General features: G+C 46.3%; 1 protein-coding gene across 1 annotated transcript in view; it reads right to left on the minus strand.

The window, feature by feature from the left end:
• kcnh7 (potassium channel, voltage gated eag related subfamily H, member 7) overlaps positions 1-9,255 on the minus strand; it is a 108,359-nt gene extending 99,104 nt beyond the window's left edge. The window contains exons 1-2 of the mRNA XM_062528623.1: positions 9,180-9,255; positions 8,217-8,447 (exon numbers count right to left, since the gene is read on the minus strand). Coding sequence (XP_062384607.1) covers positions 8,217-8,447; positions 9,180-9,255 — 307 coding nt within the window. The remainder of the gene's footprint in view (positions 1-8,216; positions 8,448-9,179) is intronic.
• Positions 9,256-14,867: the final 5,612 nt, after the last annotated feature.

Genomic DNA, 14,867 nt, shown 5'->3' on the forward strand with positions numbered 1-14,867 from the left:
AGAGAGTGTGCGTTTGCGGATGGTACTGTACTGTATGTGCTGAGTTGTAGTAGTGGGCTCATTTGCAGATCATCTTCTGTATGTATAAGAGAGAGAGCAAGAGAAATGGAGAATGATACAGAGAGAGAGAGAGAAAGAGAGAGAGGGAGAGAGAGAGGTCTTTGGGGTGAGCCACTTTTGCTTCGTGATTTACACAGAGGCTGAAATGAAACAGACCTCTCCTTCCCCAGAGGTCACCAGGAGGAGAGAAAGCCGAGACCTCCTTGGTCCCTTGGAACACTCGACCGCATTACCACACCGTACTGTAGCTGCAACGAACGTCAGCTAGCACATCTGTAATTTAAATGCTAAGCAGGGAGTGTTCTGGAAATCCCCCCACTATAAAACACGCCATCCTTATCTAAACACTTTCCCTGAGGTAAATTGATGAGCTGTAATTGTCTACGCCTGCACTGAGTAAACCTCTAGTCTCATCAAAACAGCCTCTTCCTTCCATGGTTTGATATGGGGAAGGAATAATCCGGAAGGAAAAGAGAAGTTTGAGAGAGAGAGAGGTTTTAGATAGCGGAGCGAATGGAGCGAGCAGCTTGATTTGTGTTGTGTTGTGGATGACGGATGGCGGGGTGGACACAGGAAACAAATGAAATGAATGATGGAAGAGTTAAGAGGAATTAGTTTCACAATATCAATCATAAACAAATATACACACGCACACAAACACACACACACACACACACACACACACACACACACACACATTCACATACATTCTCTCTTTCTCTTTCATACACACACACACACACACACACACACATACACAATCCCCCTCTCTCTTTCACACTCACACACAACACACACACACACACACACACACACACACACACACACACACACACACACACACACACACACACACACACACACACACACACACACACACACACACACACACACACACACACACACACACACACACACACACACTATCAAATAATGGCACTGAGATTGCATGAGTCACACGGCCTCATTACCAATCAGACACTTACTAGTTTCTCAACACTCTGTCCCTGGAGTAAATCAGTTGTCTTGCTTTCTTTCTTACTCTTTTCTTTCTCTTTCTCTCTCCCTCTCTCTCTCTCTCTCTCTCTCTCTCACACACACACACACACACACACAGTCTGGCACTCTCTATCTCATTGCACACATCTTCTTTGTGTAGCACGACTGTAAGGGCTTTTTCCTCTCATATTTCCCAAGCCCTTGGGGTGTGAGGGTTACAGTATGCTGCATAATGCTATAGGGAGCCCTGAGTGCTACACTGAGGCTCAGTTGGGGGACATGGAGCCAGAGCCTGACTAGAGAGAGCACCAGCATCAATGCTCTCTCTCTCTTCTTCCTCCTCCCCCTCCCCTCTCATTTCTTCTCCTCTCTACTCCTCTCCTGTCTTCTCCTCTTCTCTCCTCGCGTTCCCTCTCCTCTCCTCTCCTCTCCTCTCCTCTCCTCTACTCTCCTTTCCTCTCCTCTCCTTCCCCTCCCCTCTCCTTTCCTCTCCTCTCATCTCCTCCCCCTCCCCTCTCGTCTCCTCTCTTCTCCTCCTCTTTCCTCTCCTCTCCTCGCCTCCCCTCCCGTCTCCTCTCGACTCCTCTGCGATTACACCTCGCTGCATCTCAAGTGGCGTCTGATACAGGCGCCATGAAATATTCAGCAAATGACTGCAAACAAGCACGTAGGGCCAGGATATGTTTGTTTTTGCATCGTGTTGTTGCCTGTTTACAGTTCAGCACGGGGACACGAGGGAGGGAGGGAGGCGAACAGAATTCCGTAGAATTCCAGAATTCCAGTTGATTGAGAATTGGTCTGGGGATGCTTCATTCCCTTCCGATTTCCAAGGCACACAACCAGAAGTGATGACAGCAAACTCATCTATCTTGTAAAGTATGGTTAGAAATGCAGTTGTTTACTCAATTTAGAAAATACACGTCTGTGTCGTTTTAATACTATCAGTGCAGCTGTTGGTAGTGTTGAACACACTGCTGACCATACACCTACAGTATGTCTGTCATCACATAAGCCACCTCACCCCCCTATGCTACTAAGAAAACTCCACTTCCACATAGTTCTCTAATTCTTGAGGTCACTGAGTACTGTTCGTATGAAGAAAAGGGAAATAAAAATGGTGCTGCCAAGCTAGGTACAGTACTCGGTGACCTTGAGAAACAGAGATCTTTATGAAAAAGGCCTGCTATATAACATTTTCCACTTATAGAAAACATTGTGATGGTTAAATGACTTGTTGTTTCTTTGCCTGCCACGAATAATGTAATGGCCTAACTCGAGGGGCGGCACCAAGCATGCACTTGAAAGTCTCACTGCAAGCAATTGGATAACTTAACAGTACATCCAATGTTTACTGACTTCGAACATTGTAGCGCTGTAGCGCTGTCGTCATCAGTTTAGCTCAGCCCTGGCCCACCTATAGAGATCGCTAAAACATGCGACCAACTAGGCGGCAACGTCATCAAAACGCAAAGAATTATGGGTGTGTTTGGCCAGTTTACATGAGCTGGTATCAGGCTAGTGTTCTGGGTCTATGATCTGGCATGATAATAATAAAAACTTAGCGTGAAAAAAATAAGTGTGAAAAACAGAACATAATCTTGCACCTCCTTACTGCTACTATCCATGCCATTTCTAGCCTTTTTGTCACCTCTGAAACATGGCGTGTACTATTATTCTTCCACGCAGGAAAACGATAAAAGATAAGCTTCATGTCATTCTATTGAATTTCATAACACAGCAGGTAAACGGCAAGTTTTGTGCCGCGAATTCCCGAAATGCTTTGCGTTATACGTCATGTTCTCAATCTTTATATTAGATACACCGATTTCATTGGTTACAGCAGATGGTTGGGGTAAACTATGTAACGTACTGTACATACTGTAGTTCTGGCTCGTTGCCAGAGTATTTTGCAGACACAATTCAAATTGTGCTCTTGCGAGAACTCTGGATTTCCAGGGTAGTGGAGCCCTTGTATCATCACTACTTTAGTACTGTTTGCTGTGGTGCACTTGTCAAAAAGGAGAAATGCCCATAAAATAGGACACTCTGCATAGGGCTGGACAGAGGGCTCGAACGCCAGAGTGTTCGGATGAATACTCAACCTACAGATAAGTGGTTGTGATTGGGGATTTGGAAATCGCTGTGAATTGAGGAATTGGCAGATGGACCTGCTGAGCAAATTGGTCTGAGTTCACTCAGGCCAGGAAGCATAGCAATTAGACAAATACAGATACGTGATTAAAAAAAAGGCACACCATACGCAACTAATTAAAACCAACCGGTCTGATCTCCTGTTTAACCTGTTTAGAGGGGCTATTTGTGGAAGATGAGTTGAATGCACCATTAGGTCCACAATGAGACTCTTCCATTGACTTGCATGCATATGCAGTAGCCTATCTATTGAGGTGTTACGGGAGTATAATCTGATGCAGACGAAGCTAGCTGCTGAGCATACTAATTTGAGAAGATACTTGGCCAACACAGAGCGTACCTGTTTCTGAACACAGAGCGTACCTGTTTCTGAAGTCAAATAGAATATACATTTATATACATAAAATACTTCCATAATACATAACAATCCTACACATAGGACCTTCACTGTTTGTGCCTCTAATATTTCCTTTAGTCTTTTAAACCCTTACACCAGCCAGACTTTGTATACTAACTGAGGTACTAATAGCTTCTCAAAGAGGTGATTTATCAAGATATTCCTCATATTCCCTCTCTCTCCCCCTCTCTCTATCTCTCTCTCACACACACACACACACACACACACACACACATAAACACACATACACATACACACACACACGATTTATCAAGATATTCCTTGTATTGATCCCCTTAACACATTAAATGTGTCCACAAGTCCTAACCATCCCCCTTTCTCTTTCTTTCTCTCCCTCTGCCTTCTCACACACACACGTACGCACGGACGCACACACACACACACACGCACATACAGTACACACACAAACACACACACACACACAAACACACACACACACACACACGCACACGCGCACACACACACACACACACACACACACACACACACACACGCACGCACGCACGCACGCACGCACACACGCACGCACGCACGCACACACATACGCACGCACGCACGCACACACACACACACACACACACACACACACACACACACACACACACACACACACACACACACACACACACACACACACACACACACACACACACAAAAACACACACAATAGAAAAATCCATGGGACATGACAGGACATGTATCCTCATTAGTCTTGGCCAGACAGAGAATGATGCACAGGCGTTTCCGTGGCCAACTGAATCCAGTAACTGTACTGTATGAACCTACCGAGATTGCCGTTATTGCTGTGTGTGTGTGTGTGTGTGTGTGTCTGTGTGTGTGTGTGTGTGTGTGTGTGTGTGTGTGTGTGCGTGTGCGCATGTGTGTTAGTGTATGTGTGTGTGCATGTGTGTTACTGTGTGTGTGTCTGTTTGTTTGTGTGTGTGTGTGTGTGTGTGTGCGTGTGCGTGTGTGCCTGTGTGTCTGTGTGCGTATGTGATCTAAGAGTATAAGGTCGCTATTCAAGGCCCTTTATTATATTATTGGATATACTGCTGCTGTGCCTGTATGGAAGTGCCCCCCCCCTCCAAAGCCTCCTTAAGTGGTCCTGCTTTGTCTGTTCTCCTTTTCAGTCTCTCTGTCCCCCTCTTCACTTGTCCTCCCTCCCTGCCAATTATTGGCATGAATCAAAAACAGACAGTCACTATCTCATTAGTCTCCCTCCATCCATCTCTCTCTCCCTCCCTCTCTCTCTCTTTCTATCCATCAATCTATCTGCCCATGTCATTTTCTGCTTCTGTTCATTTCTGATTAAATTCAAAGGCTGGTACGATCAGGGGTTCAGTGGATGGCTATTTGCACATCTTCCTCATCTCTCTTGTCCGTGTTCCCCTGCTCACGCATTGATCTTCTGTTCTCCTCCATCTAGCTCACGCCTGCTCACCTCCGCGGCCAACAGGTGGGGTAACGTCAGGTCAAACGCACACACACACACACACACACACACACACACACACACACACACACACACATTTATCAACATGTAAGTAGGACACTCTTTTGTTTTATTTCTCATGAATCTGATTAAGTGACCCTTGTGTGTATGTGTGTGTGTGTGTGTGTGTGTGTGTGTGTGTGTGTGTGTGTGTGTGTGTGTGTGTGTGTGTGTGTGTGTGTCTGTGTCCTGTGCATCCAATCTCCTCCCTCCCCCCACCACCCCTGGCCTCATCTCCATCTAGACGATAGCCCTGAGAATTACGTGGTGCGTGTGTGTGCGCATGTGAATGCGTGTGTGTGTGTGTATGTGTGTGTGTGTGTGTGTGTGTGTGTGTGTGTGAGAGAGAGAGAGTCAGGTGGCACGCTTGAATGCTTCAGCTCTAATTGAAGGGGATCAGCCTTCCCCGAGTGGAGGAAGAGCACAAGACAGAAAAAGAGAGAGAGAGAGAGGGAGAAAGAGAGGGAGGGAGGGAGGGAGGGAAGGAGAGATACTGTAGAAGGAGGGAGAGGCTAAGGGAAAACAGAAGGCTGTGTCAAAGTCCTTTAAGGCAATTCCCTCCACTCGGGGGCCATATTGAAATGTTTTTTGGGCACTTATCGGGCATCTATTCGGACAGAAAAGTGTTTCCACAAGGCTTCGCGACATCAACCTTTCTACAGCAGCGAGATCACAACACATGATTGGCACAATGTATTCACAACACACCACATGATTGGCACAATGTCTTCACTTTTTTTGCTGCAGAAGGCGCGGGATATGCGTAGACAACTGCCATATTGGCATTACAAACTAACCCCATACATTTCTATGGAGGGTTTTTTTTTTGAGTGGTGTGTCCCCCCATTATAAAGCCTGTGGCTGTGTGTGGTTTAATGCTGACCGAGTCAAAGGGTGAGAGAAAGAGCAGAATGTAGATGAGCCCTTATGCTCTGGCTATATTGTATGCATTCGTGCCAATAACACCTCTAGGTGAACTGAATAGAACTGAGAAAGAAAGAGAGAGAGAGAAAGAGGAGGCTGAGAGAGAGAGAGAGATGGAAGTGGAGAGAGAGAGAGAGAGAGAGCTGACATGTGCTGGTGCGATCTCTGGTCTACTTCAGACCTTATTAAAGCCTCAGGCCACTCTACCTGTCCGAGCCTGGATTACTCTCTTCCCCTCTATCTATTCTCTCACTCTCTCTCTTCCCTCTATCTCTCTTTTTTTCTCTCTTATGTAAGGCCTGTCCAATGCTTCCTCTCTCTTCCCTCTCAAAAATATCACTGCTTGAGGTCACTACACTCCCGGCCCATAATACCTACCTACACACACACACACACACACACACACACACACACACACACACACACACACACACACACACACACACACACACACACACACCCTGTCCCTCTGGCCGTGAGACTTGTAGAAGCTGCTACCTGATCCTGGCTGTTTAAACTTTCACTCCGACACACAACACGGCAGCTCACCCATGACAATAAACGCTGTCATATCGCCACGGCAACCTCATTTGTCTCCATTTGGGGACACTCGCTAGCTCCCTTACTGGAATGCAGGATTTCCTCTCCATCTCTTTCTCTCATTCTCTCTCTCTCTCTCTCTCTCTCTCTCTCTTTCTCTTTGGCCCTCTCTCTTTTGATTTGCACTGGTGACATATGTCTGACAAATTGGAGACAAGCAGTCAATCAAGCCCTACACACACTCTCTCACACACACACTCACACACACACACACACACACACACACACACACTCACACTTGCACGCACGCACGGACACGCACACACACACACACACAAACACACACACACACACACACACAGCCCAAGGATAACAGTCTATGTGTCCCTGAGAGTTGTGCACTGGGTAGCCGCTGACTGATCTGCCTCTCACATGACTGAGCCACGCTTTGGGACTCTAACACACACACACACACACACACACACTGGCCTCAGGCCCCACCCTCAACCATGCACTGGGCGCCTGTTTCTCCTGACGCAGAATCAGCAGCAAATAACACGTCCCAAACAACAACAACAACAACAACAACAACAACAAGGGAAAGTTATAGATGGCTGATGGTAAAGGTGACTGACTGACTGATATTTAGAAGGTGCTTATCAAAAGCATCCAATGGCAGGTTTGAGAGCCGATAGTGACACTAGAATTGCTCCACACACACACACACACACACACACCAATTCACTTAAAGCTAAATGTGACTGCTGGGCGTGCAGTGTCCAGCTCCCACGTACAGTGGAGTTTGTGGCCACACAGAGAGCGGTCAGCTCAGCTGCCCACACTGACAGACTGAGAGGATTAGCAGTGATTCTTCACAGGACACCAAACAGCTGAGGGAAATTGGAGATTGGGGGGGGGGTGATTTGTGTGTGGAGTGAGAATGCGTGTGTTTGTGTTTGTGTTTGTGTTGTTGGGGCAGGGATAGAAATGAACTTTTTCAAATGTTGACATCTACCAGCCACTTACAAATAAATGGTAAAATTCACTAGCCACTCAATAGTAAATCGTCATTTTGGAAGGGGGGGCACTTGTGTTTGTGTGTCTGTGAGTGTGTGTGTGTGTGTGTGTGTGTGTGTGTGTGTGTGTATTTGTGTGTGTGTGTGTGTGTGTGTGTGTGTGTGTGTGTGTGTGTGTGTGTGTGTGTGTGTGTGTGTGTGTGAGTGTGTGTTTACATTATATCTGAGGCGTGTGTCACACCAGCTCGTGTTTCATGTTGATCAAGACTCCCGTGTCCACTCTCGGTCACTCCTCTGCCCTGAGAACCAGCGCTGTGGGGACTGTGTGGATTCGTCACACCAGCGACGGCCATATTTAGCCACAGAGTCCCTCTCCTGCAGGTCACTGACACATCGGACACCAGTCATCCAGCACTGACCAAGTAAAGACGCCAGCTGCCCTTCACAACACTGATGGCTTGTGTGTGTGTGTGTGTGTGTGTGTGTGTGTGTGTGTGTGTGTGAGTGTCCTTCCACCTGGCTGGACAGATCTGATGAGCATCATCGTCTTGCCCAAACTAAACACACAGACACACACACACACACTCTCACACATGCATAGGCCCGTATGACTCACCATCCTTGCGGTAGTAGGTGATCTCAACCTTGCGCTCTTCGGAGCCTAGCAGGGCCTGCGCCACCTGAGCGATCGCATGTCGTTTGGTGAGCTCCCCATGGAGGAAGTCACAAGTGCAGGCCTTTTGCATCACATCCGGCCGCGAGAAACCTGTCATCTCACAAAACGCATCGTTGCAGTAGATGATGGCGCAGTTTTGGACCCGGGCATTGGCTATAACGAACTTCTTGTCTACGTGCAGAGAAAGAGAGAGAAAGAGAGAGAGGTGGTGATATTGTGGCATGCAAAAGCAAGCATGCACGGACACAAAACACATACACCAAACAAGTGAAACACACAGGTGTGGGCGCGTCAGGGAATACATCTGGCGGTTAAGATTCAATTGGAACACGTTAAGTGTTTATACTCCACCAATAACGCAATTTTAAAGGGATTGGCTGTGTGCGAACTTTTTGAGTGGTATACGAATTGAGACGAGAGAATTTTCCATTACCCTTACACGCGCGATAGGGAGGCAGTTGATTTTAAGTGAATAAGACTATTTCAAATGAAAAAGGAAAAGTTTAACTATAAACATACAGCTCACTATACAGCCTAAATCACTTCAGAAAGGAAACGAATCTGAACCTCAAATGTTTATGATTTTGTGATGGACTATACTATCATGACAGGGATACAAATACATTTTAGAATGTAAAGTTTTTCTGATTAAAACAAGGTCTATATTTGCCAAACAATATTTGTTACACAGTTATCATGCGTGCTGCACACGTTATCATGTAAGAGAAAACCTGACTCCGTGAACACAATAGCGATTTTTCTTGCTTCTGTTCTTGTTTCAGACTGCTAATTGTTTCGAACAAAACATCAACAAGTTCATGCTATATACACATCTCGTTCTATATTGAAGCGACATAGTTGCTGACTGCTTCAAACGCACAATAGATCTGCCAAGAGACTTACTTTGCCCCTCGAATTTCCGAATGATGGTTCCCAGGAAAGTGTTCTGTGGCGCGACGTGTCCCCTTCGCACCGGCATGGTTACGGAAGGCGGTCCGGACGCGATCCGAACTCAGAACCAAGCAGGTGAAGTTGGACCGCTCAGACTTAACGCTTCTCAGTCAGTCCGTCACAGATCATCCTTGCGGATCCACTATCGCTTTTTCTCGCCCCTTTGCTCGACTGAACACTTTTGTTTCTATACGCCACCACTATTTTAACTTCAGTTCCGTTTGACGTGAGCACATCGTGCGGTTTCTTTGATAGCGTCCACCACCGGTGAGAATCTGCGCTTTTGAAGGGTGCAGTTCTCCGATCATGACAAAATAAAGACAGCTCGTGACCTCTGCGGTTTCGGCGCAGGCGGTGTTCTGCCGTTAGAGAGAACAGAAGACCGACGGAGTGAGCTGCCAAGGGGGAGAGACTGACGTTAAACCCAGCAAAGACTCCGCTCGCGCACTCTGCTACAACTACAGCGTGACACCTCGCGCGATGTTCGATCTAGTGAGAGAAAAATGGCTGTGGCCACAAACACGGAGCCACTTCGGAGTGTGTGTGTGTGTGTGTGTGTGTGTGTGTGTGTGTGTGTGTGTGTGTGTGTGTGTGTGTGTGTGTAAAGGAAGGAGAGAGGGCAAAAATAGAGGCACGGCGATCACGAGTGTGCCTCCAGTCTTTGTCCTCGCAGTCTTTGTTTCCTCACGATTAGTTCATGTTCTACTCAACATAGGATATTTAGTTTACTCAGCATACGGTTTACATCTTTCATTTAATTTTATTAACGATTTTATGTTTATTTTATGTTTTTAATAATACCTCGTGGAACCTGACAGTGAAGGGATGTTTCCAGGAACAGTCCGCAATAAGACAAAGGCTCTGTCCATGGTGCTGACGCTATTGTTACTTGAGAGTGATTTCCCGTGTGGTTTATGTCCAAACCCTCAGGATGATTAGGGGGAGACTAAGGAGCCGGGGGGAGGGCGTTATCATTTTCATCAATGTGTCTGCCTGGCAACTGCCTTATAGGCTATACATCTGAGACATACACAAGTGTGCAGAATATCTCTCAGACTACCCCCCCCCCCCCCACACACACACACACCCCTCGTCTAAACACTTTCAACCCCCCTCTCTCTCACTCACACACACACACACACACACACACACACACACACACACACACACACACACACACACACACACACACATCCGCACACACATACACAACACACGCACAGTTTTTAAACATCTGTCTCTTTGCGGCAAGAGATGAGTACCCATCTGTTCTTCCGAACGAACACCCCCAACCCCCACACACCCTCACACAAATTCGGGAGGTCGGGAGTGCCGTTGAAGCCCTTTTTTTAAGTGATTCACTGCTAAAGCGGCGCATAGAACACTTTTGTCTAGTTATTGTGCCGCTGAGCAATGGCCTCGCATTCAGAACAACGACGGGCAGTTCTCCGTTTGTCCGTCGTGGAGTAAAGCAATATTTCAAGCACAATGCGAGGCCCCGACGAACACATAGCTCTCTCCACTCAATGTCAGCGCGGGGCAAAGGTCGTGACTTCACTTCATGAGAAGGACACACACGCACACAGGTACACACACACACGAATGGCATGGGTTACAGGAACAAACCTGTGGGACAGAGGGGCGTTTATATTTAACATGAAAGAGGTATTTGTTTATTTGTTTACAAACTGGTTTAGACAACTGGTTCTGTCCTCAGCATTAGATCATCTAAACATCTCTTTCTTGAGATTAGGAACTGCAGACACTTCCACCTCCCTGAATTAATCTTGTCTTAATCCTTTGTTGGTGTGTGTGCGTGTGCGTGTGCGTGTGTGTGTGTGTGTGTGTGTGTGTGTGTGTGTGTGTGTGTGTGTGTGTGTGTGTGTGTGTGTGTGTGTGTCTCTGTGGTGGAGGTTTTCATTACCTCAGGCTCCATTCATAATTTTTCCTCCCCCACTTCTCTCTCCCTCTCTCTCTGAGATGCTGTTGTGTCTGCAGTGGTTCAGACTGAGTGTCTACAGGCCTGCATGGGTTCTGTTAGTCCCAGACTGTCTCTCAGTCCTGCAGCCTGCCTATAGTAGGTTCAGTCTTCCACAGACTGCGTCTCTCAAGGCCCGTCGTCTGGATTGAGCCTGACTGAGTGTGCCAGACTGTGTCTCAGATCCCTTTGCTTGGGTTCAGGGGTTGTAAGAAGAGGCTATCCCAGGGCTAACCTGCACGCCCCCTAGTCTGACACGATCAGGGAGCCGTGCTGTCACTCAACAACGCTTCAGCTTGAGAGAGAGGGAAGTCATGGACGTTCCCTCCCCTTCTCTCCTTTTAATCTCTCCTTCTCTGTCTCTCTCCATCTCCCTCCCACTCTCTCTTTTTCATCATCTCTCCACCGGTCACTCACTGCTCTTCCTTTTCCATTTCCAGTGTCTCACCAAGCCTCACTTGCTGTGCCATCAGAGAAGCTTTATTTGAATTATCATACCACAGTCTGGAGTTGATGGACAATAATGTTATCTGCCTCTTGAAGTGTGTGGCATTATTTAATAACAGGTCTATAATAGCATGGTAATGTGATATGCAAAAACTTAAAAACGTAATGGCACAAGCCAAAAGTCTCTCTCTCTCTCTCTACTCTGCAGCACCCTCTCTGTCTGCAGGTTCTAAACCTCTTAATTGACTTCATAATTGGTTTATCAAAGGTATTGTTTTTCAAGGCTCTTCATCTTTCACCCTCTCTCTCTCTCTTCCTCTCATGTACATCCCATCTCTCTGATGTATGTGTGAGTGTGTTTGTGTGAAGAGGTAGTCAATTGGGTCTGGTGTGGTTTGGTGTAACGGTATTATGAGTCTGAAGGTGTTCTGAGGTGTGTTTAATTTTTGCAAACATTTTCCAGAAAGTCTGTTGATGTTTGTGGACTTATAGAGGAGGAAAAGTCCAGCTTCAGAAAGTAAAAGTCCTGAGACATATCTGTGCCAACCATTCACTTAAACCAGCTGATTCTAATTAGCATAACTCTTCAGCCAGGTAGAGCAGCTAATTGATGAGATACCAATACATGATTGGACTTTTTTCCACCTCTAAAAACAGTCAGAGTGAGCAGACATCAGTGAACTACAGTACTTATGAACGTGTGAATTTTAACGACCCTCGGGTGTGGTCTGGAGTGGTGTAATGGTGCTGTGAATGAAGGCAGGTATTTCCTCTCCTCACCACTGATTGGTCAGTTATCCCTACTGACCAATCCCTGATCAGTCCCCCCCCCACACACACCCCCCATCTGCCCTGGTCACAACTCCAGCTGCCCCCTGCCCCCACACGTTGTCTCCCCCTGCCCCAGAGCTCCTGTGTGTGTGTGTGTGTGTGTGTGTGTGTGTGTGTGGGGTGTCCCACTCCCCCACCCCTGGCCTGTGGAGGCAAGAGGGGACATGGTGCTCTCTTTCCCTCTCACTCTCTTCCGTTTTCACACTACGAGTTTCTGTGTCTACCGTAATTTCCCAGCTATTAGCCGCGGCTTATACATTGATTTCGCAAAAATTCTCTAAAAAAATGTCTTCATCTCTCTCTCTCTCTCTCATTTTCAATATTTCATTGTATGTCTGGCTCTCTCTCCTGTTGTATCTAAACTGTGCCTACGCTGTCCTTTTGGCTGGCTTTTTTTTCCCTCATCGTGTTTGATGGTGTGTATGGTATTTCCAATATCATCCTGACTGAATCTTCTCCCACTGTTATGAATGATCCATTAATCACATATGTAAACATCACATCTATATTTCCTGTCACTCTCATCTCTCCTTCCCCCTATGGTCCCTTTATCCCCTCTCCTCCCACCAGTCTGCACCTCTGTACATATACCCATTAAAGGGGGAGTCCTTGATACTAACCCATTCAAAAATCTTCATCAAATTCACACAACATTTTCAATGAACTGACAGTTGGTGAATTGAAATGGCCTGCTGTCAAAGTGCCCCCCCCCCCCTCCCCCCCACCCCTTCATCTCTCCCTGCAGGAAGGTGATTGAGCAGTCCAGAGAGAGTGGCCCTTTACCGGGAGTGCTATCTGTCGACAGCCCCATGCGCTCTAAACCAGACTGAGTATGTCTGAGCTGAGAGCCAGAGACACAGAGAGAGAGAGAGAGAGAGAGAAACACACTACGTTTTTATCTATAAATTGTACTCATTTTGTGTAAGTTTATGTCTATGCAAGTTTTATACACAGACGTTCAGATATTTTGTTTCTCACCCCCCTTGTCTTGTATATGACTGCTTTTGGCAATACGAATGCCTTATTTGGTCATGCCAATAAAGCATTTTGAACTGAGAGACAGTGTGAGTGTGAGTGTGAGTGTGAGAGAGGGATGGAGAGAGAGCTGAGAGAGTAAGACATCAAAGAGGAGATAGGAAGCTGAGAAAGAGACAGGTAAAGAGTTATGTTATGTTATTATGACTTTCCCTCTGGTGAGATGCACCTCTGTGATGACAGACAGGCAGGCGACTCATATCCATTACAGGCAGATCACCATAATCCACCACTCCCCTCACATATATACCTTTGTGCTCTATTAAATCACGGAAAGCTATTCTCTCGCTTTCTCTCTCTCCCTCTCTCTCATTTGATCTCTTTCTGGTCATCAATCTCTGTCTATCTCTGGCATATGTGGTGTGGCATAGATGAAGTAAAGTGACCGCACGTGTATTCGTTCAGTTATCGTTTTGCAGTCTTATCTAAGATGAAGTCGTTGGGGTGTCCAAGTCCATCCATTCTCTCTGACAGTGTTCTTAAAAAGTTCTGCAGCACACAAGTGCTCTGGAACATTCTGTCCTCTGTATGGTTTGTATGAGACTAGAAAATACACCAAAATCCCATTGCATTCAAAGATGGCTACAATGTGCTTCATTTAAATATCCTGATGAATTGATGGAATTCTTGTCCAAACAAAGTCCAAAATATTCAGTGACTAATTATAAACCTCAAGGCACTATAAGGGAGTTTAATGAGCTGGTGACCATGGCAACACGGATTTAATGTGTAACATGTTGCTGGGAAGTCTTCAGTGGCTTTGTTTTCTCTTTTTTTTAATGAACAGCAAGAGATTAGCCAGGACAGCAAGTCTCTCACAGAGAAGAGCACGCCTGTTAAAGGATCAGTTTCTCTTAAACAGGGACTACAGAGTAGCTATAGACATGCCATGCGCATGCTAATGAAACACACACAAACACACACACACACACACACACACGCACACACACACACACACACAGGTAATATCCCTCCCCTACAAGCGCATACATACAGGTTGAGAGATATGAATAGCAATGTGTGCATGTGTGTGTATGTTGTTTATATCTTAAACACACACACAACACACACACACACACACACACACACACACACACACACACACACACACACACACACACACACACACACACACACACACACACACTACCTATCTCTCTCTTTCCAGCATCCTTGCTCTATCTACTCTGATCCACTGTAACCATGGAGACTAACCCTGCCCTTAGCTGATTTCTCTCTCTCTCTCTCTCTCTCTCTCTCTCCTTCTCTCTGTCTCTATCTTTTCCTGTATCTATCAATTTATATAATACTCTCTGATATCTCTTTTCAACTGCCTGTTTGTTTTTAAT

This window comes from Sardina pilchardus, chromosome 23 (assembly GCF_963854185.1).
Source record: "Sardina pilchardus chromosome 23, fSarPil1.1, whole genome shotgun sequence".
Taxonomy (NCBI): domain Eukaryota; kingdom Metazoa; phylum Chordata; class Actinopteri; order Clupeiformes; family Clupeidae; genus Sardina; species Sardina pilchardus.